This window comes from Macaca fascicularis, chromosome 2 (genome assembly GCF_037993035.2).
Source record: "Macaca fascicularis isolate 582-1 chromosome 2, T2T-MFA8v1.1".
NCBI classification, from domain to species: Eukaryota; Metazoa; Chordata; class Mammalia; order Primates; family Cercopithecidae; genus Macaca; species Macaca fascicularis.
This window is the reverse complement of record NC_088376.1, coordinates 51,896,581-51,902,580: the sequence shown is the minus strand read 5'-3', so window position 1 is coordinate 51,902,580 and position 6,000 is coordinate 51,896,581. Positions and strand designations below refer to the sequence as shown.

The following is a 6,000-nucleotide window of genomic DNA, read 5'->3' as shown; positions in this document are numbered from 1 at the left end:
TTCTTAGTAGAGTCGGGCCTTCACCATGTTGGCCAGGCTGGTCTCGAACTTCTGACCTCAGGTGATCCACCCAACTCGGCCTCCCAAAGTGCTGGGATTACAGGTGTGAGCCATTGCGCCTGGCCAGTCTTAAGTCTGAAAGAGCTACGTTCTCACATTTGGAATTTTTTCTTTGTCTAGTAAGCCTGACTTTCTTACTCTTACACACAAAACATCAATTTGAGCAATATCTGGCATATTTTCCAAGAATTTATTTAAAATCTGGCATACCAAATGCTGAACTGTATTGCCATTTGCCTCAACACACTTCAAGAAGAACATAAAACAATTAAAATAATTTGAAATGCCATTGTCTTTATCTTCTTCATCAACTTTGGTCAAATGAAATAATATATTGCTTCAAATTCTATTACTCATCGAAGGTTCATGATTACAGATGACTACAGTTTATTTACGATAATGAACAAATGTCTCTCTTGAAAAGCTGACTACCGGCCTGGCACGGCGGCTAACGCCTGAAATCCCAGCACTTTTGAGAGGCCGAGGCGGGCAGATCACCTGAGGTCAGGAGTTCAAGACAGCCTGGACAACATGGTGAAATCCCATCTCTACTAAAAACACAAAAATTAGCTGGGCGTGGTGGCGGGCGCTTGTAATCTCGGCTGCTCGAGAGGCTGAGGCAGGAGAATCGCTTGAACCCGGGAGGTGGAGGCTGCAGTGAGCCAAGATCGCACCATTGCACTCCCGCCTGGGGGACAGAGCGAGACTCCGTCTCAATAAAAAAGAGAAAAAACAGAAAAAGAAAAAAGAAAAGAAAAGCTGACCACCTAGTATTATTGTGTTGACGGGCGTGTAATGTGGACCTCTCTGTGACGGGCAAGTATTCTCTGGCAGTTACACGGCACCGCCTGTGCAGATCGGCGCCATCACCGGCTTCCCGCCCTGTGCGATTAAAAGGCCACCTTCGGGGACAGCAGCCTCCTCTCCATCCCCAACGCGCAGGGACCAGCCCTGATAGGCGTGGGCTGCAGCTGGTCCAAGGCTGACGGTCCCAGGGCTGCATTCTCCTTCCAGTCACCTCAGACTCTGGAAAGCGAGCCGTGGAGGGCCTCAGAGCGCCCCTCTGCAGTTCCTTGGGGAAAACAAGGGTCTCCCCAGCTGGGCTGGAGCAGCCACGTGCCCACTGGGAAAAGGGTCCTGTCCACCATTTCCGGCAAACGCCCCCATAGCTGTGATAAACATGTGATGGCTTTCCTGTACCAAGAAAGGAAAATTTTCCTTAAAAATAACGAAAAGAGGTGGGGAGGGGACTCTAAGTTCCATTTAAGATTTTCCAAACTCGTTGTGTCTCATCCATACGCTGAGGCTTAGCATGAAAATTTGGAGCGAAAGTCCCCAGGGTTCACCACAGGGAATGAAACAAAGTATCTCGCCGGTAGCTCCAGGTCTCGTAAACCGTGGAGCTCCTTCAGTATAACGCCCTATTACGTGCCACATTAGATGAGGAGGAAATAAGAGGAAGGATACGGTAGAGGCTTTAGAATGGGGTTGAGTCTTAGGACTTGTGGGGTAAAGGAAAGTCGTTTCCCTCCGTTTAAGGCAGGGAATCAAACAAAACGCCGGCACCGCAGGCACCGCAGTCGCACTCCTGGGGCCTCGTGGCTTTCCCGCGCGCCCGCCTTGGGGGCGGGGAAGAACCCGGATGGAACCACCCTTGCAGCCGGGACCCCCCGCAGTCTTTGAATGGCAGCGGGGCGGAGTTGCCCTCCCTTCTGTGCTCTGATTGGTTTGGCTCCGCACTCTTCTCTTCGTGATTGGGCTTTCCTAGTGCCAGTCACAGAGCGACGCTGGTCTCCCAGATTGTTGCTAGAAGGAGACAGCGTCGACGTCTGACTAGACTCGCAGCGACTTATCTTTCAGTCGTACGCTCCTTATCCGGCGCTCGGAATTTGTTCCCGGCTTCAGGGCTGCGGGACCTGGAACGAGGCGTATCGAGGCGGCTCGAGAACGATCCAGGGGAGCCGAGGCGCTCCTCTTGTCATCCCACTCAGCGCCATGTCCTGGATGTTCAAGAGGTGAAGGGGGCGGAGGGGGTGGGGCGCTGGGGCTAAGGGCCTGGAGGCGTCCCCAAATGAACCTGACCTTCCCCGCGTTCCTCCACGTTCCCCGGGCGATTTGTGCAGCTGTATTCGTTCTGTTGGTCGCATATGTGGCCGCGGGAGAAATAAATGCATTGTCTTGGCTGGCGAGTAGGGGCTATTAGGGCGAGTCTCGTGTTAGGGACTTGGGAAATCTCTGTCACCGACTGTGGGGGGCCTGGGGCTTAAAGCCTCTCGGCCCATGCGTTATTCAACAAAACATCCATTAGATACCCACTGTGCGGCAGGCATTATGCTCGGTGGAGGGCCGAGTAAGCCAGCCGTTGTCCCCAAGTGGCTCACAGCTTATGTGTATGCACAGACGTGCAGATACGTATTTGCAGAGGAGCTAATAGAGAGAATGCGCCACTTGCAAGGAAAACGCAGCGCAAATAAGCGACTGTTCTTAGGAGAATGGAAACTTTCTGCAATGCTCCAGTAGACTTCCCCTCACTTTTCATTGTCCAAATTGGTTTTTATGGTCATTCCCGAAACAGTTACACGTAACGGGTTTGGGGTAATGCTTAAACCAGCGACGGGAGGCGGGTACGGGTGGCTTGGGGCCAATTTCCCACGGTGGCGTGGCTTAGATACCAGAATAAAGTAAGTGTTCTGCTCGGAGGGAGTTACAGTGATGGATGCTGGATGTATTTTCTGGAAAATTATAAACAACTTCGTATACAATAGTAGTTGTATTTTTGTAAGTCTTTTGTAGCTGAATCCCTATTGAAATTTTGGCATATAATTTTATTTTTTTAATAATTTATATTTTTGAGATGGAGTCTCGCTCTCTCGTCCAGGCTGGAGTGCAGTGGCACAATCTTGGCTCACTGCACCCTCCGCCTCCCGGGTTCAAGAGATTCTCCAGCCTCCCGAGTAGCTGGGATTACAGATGTGCGCCACCACGCCCGGCTAATTTTTGTATTTGTAGTAGAGACAGGGTTTCACCATGTTGGCCAGGTTGGTCTCAAATTCCTGACCTCAGGTGATCCACCTGCCTCTGCCTCCCACAGTGCTGGGATTCCAGGCGTGAGCTACCACATCTGGCCCATAATTGTATTTACAGACATCATATACATTTCAGTTTAGATGATTTTCACTAGGAAAGATATTAGTGAGCTCTGACTAGGCTTTTCATTTTGAATTCCTAGGGGGCAGGTAGAAGAGCCAATATTGAAAACAGGTAAAGTTCCCGGGAAGCCTTCTCCACTCACTGCAATTCCTGCTTTAACGAGAGTAACTAACTATTAATCTTTACTGTGATTCCCATGTAAGATTTCATTTGCTGAAGTAAAGCATGAGAAAACCACTCATATGGTCTTTGGAAGTACTTAAATACTGTTTTTCTTTGCCTTTAAAAAAAAAATAGGGATCCTGTTTGGAAGTACTTGCAGATTGTGCAGTATGGAGTTCATGGAAATTTTCCACGCCTCTCATATCCAACTTTCTTTCCACGTTTTGAGTTCCAAGATGTTATCCCTCCAGATGACTTCCTAACTAGTGATGAAGAACTAGATTCCGTTTTATTTGGAAGTTTGAGAGGTCATGTGGTTGGACTACGCTATTACACGGGAGTAGTGAGTATAATAGTAGATAACTAAATTAAATTTTGATTATATTTGTGGCGTTAATCTAGAAAATAAGAGAATTAGCAGGTGATGTGTACGGTTCATCTTTATTTTACTTTAAGTTAATGAAATATTTGTACCCCAAAAATAAAAAATACCTCAAGTGACCCTCCCACCTCAGCCTCCCAGAGTGTTGGGATTACAGGAGTGAGCCACTATGCTTGGTCTCAGTGCGTTATGTTTAGTTATTATGGGTAACACCCCGCCCCCACACCCCAGTGCCTTGTTCATGTCATCGATTTGTTGCAAAAAGGAGGTAGTTTTGTGAAATCTTCTGGATTTTATTCTTTCATTTCTCCGTATGTTTCTTACTTTTAAGCTTCTTAAATCTTTTTTATTTTTGGGTGTCTGAAGCATGTTCAGCAGGAGATTCCTTGGGAGTTTCATGTTCTGGATTTGTTTTTCTCCTATATTTCCTTTACATTGGAACTTTACAAGTTGTTTTTTGATTGTCTGAAATGTGTTGTCTAGGAGATTCCTTAGGGAGAAACAGTATTTCCTAAGTTTTTGTCATAATTGTGGCATTTTATGAATGACAGTTTCATAAAATGAAAGTTGTGAAGGACTTAATGACAGTTGGGCTGAATTTAAAATCTTTGTAATATATAGTTTCTCTCCATATCCTAATGTTGTATAGAATTTTCAGGCCAGTGTGATTTTCTCTTTCACTTAAGAGAATTGGATTTTTTTTTTTTCCCTTTTTTTTTTGAGACCAAGTTTCGTTTTGTTGCCCAGGCTGGAGTGCAGTGGCCTGATCTGGCCTCACGGCAATCTCTGCCTCTCAGACTCAAGCAATTCTCCCACTTCAGCCTCCCGAGTAGCTGGGACTGCAGGTGTTTGCCACCATACCCAGCTAGTTTTTGTATTTTTTTTTGTATTTTTTTGTAGGTTTTGGTATGTTGTCCAGGCTGATCTGGAACTCCTGGGCTCAAGTGATCCGCCCACCTTGGCCTCCCCACGCGCTGAGATTCTGTGCCCAGCCTCTAGTTTTTTCTAATAGATTCTTGAAATCTATCAGTTCTTATTTCGTATCTATGTATTCTCTAGCTCTCATATGCATTTCTGAGCTTTTCTGTTTCAGATTTGTGCTAATTTTTCAAAACTTACATTGTTTTCAATAATTATTTTATACCACCATGAAATACTAGATTATGGTAGTTATTGATCTTAGAACAATCAGTATTTTGGATCTGAGAATAATCTCTGTGACCTCGGTAAGCTAGTGTGTGTTGAAAAAATGTAATCATCAGTTTTCTTCTTTTGCCAAATATATATATTTTAAATTTTATTTTTTCCAGGAACACTGTGTTGAGATATCATTTATTTTATAGTTAATACATGTTCTTTTTTTTTTTTTTCCTGAGACAGAATCTTGCTTGTGTTGCCCAGGCTGGAGTGTAGTGGTGCAGTCTTGGCTCACTGCAACCTCTGCCTCTCAGGTTCAAGCGGTTCTTCTGCAACAGCCTCCTAAGTAGCTGGGATTACAGGCATGCGCCATCACGCCCAGCTAACTTTTTGTATTTAGGAGAGATGAGGTTTTGCCATGTTGGTCAGGCTGGTCTTGAACTCCTGACCTCAGGTGATCCACTCACCTTGGCCTTCCAAAGTGCTGGGATTACAGGCATGAGCCATCGCGCCCAGCCGTGTTCATTATTTTTAAATGGCTAAAAAAGCATTAAATCTTCTAAAGTGTATCATTCAGAACCGTAACTTATCTTCTACACTTGTGTTGAGTATATGCATGTAAATTGGAATCATATTACATATTAATAAAAATAAGATCATATTATCCCTAATGTGATTAGGAATATCATCTATATTGGACTTATAATTTCCTTATTGATGGACATTTTTGAGTTAATCACTATTATAAAAAAGTAATAAAAATTGAGGTACTATCTTTGCATACTTGTTATTTTAAGTTTTGTCTTCTTTATTGAGATGTGGTTTACATATGATAAAATGTACATATTTTAAGTGTATGATCCTAGTGTTTTGACAAAGATGTATACCTGATAACTATTACCCCAATCAAGATACAGATTGTATCCATCTCCCTGAAAGTATCTTGTATCCTATTACAATCATTTTTCCCTGCTCCTGCCCTAGGCAACTGCAAGTCTGATTTCTATCGCTATAGATAAGTTTTGCCTATTCTAGAACTTCACGTACATTGAATTATACAATATGTACTATTTTAAGTCTGGCATTTTTCACTCAGCGTAATTTAAGTA

General features: G+C 44.3%; 1 protein-coding gene across 7 annotated transcripts in view; it reads left to right on the top strand.

The window, feature by feature from the left end:
• The first annotated feature begins 1,857 nt into the window (after positions 1-1,857).
• The window catches only part of HLTF (helicase like transcription factor), a 55,414-nt gene continuing 51,271 nt past the window's right edge, over positions 1,858-6,000 (top strand). For all 7 annotated transcript variants that reach the window (XM_074031258.1, XM_005546061.4, XM_005546058.4 and 4 more), the window contains exons 1-2: positions 1,858-2,075; positions 3,508-3,715. In XM_074031258.1, coding sequence (XP_073887359.1) covers positions 2,056-2,075; positions 3,508-3,715 — 228 coding nt within the window. In that variant the 5' untranslated portion in view covers positions 1,858-2,055. The remainder of the gene's footprint in view (positions 2,076-3,507; positions 3,716-6,000) is intronic.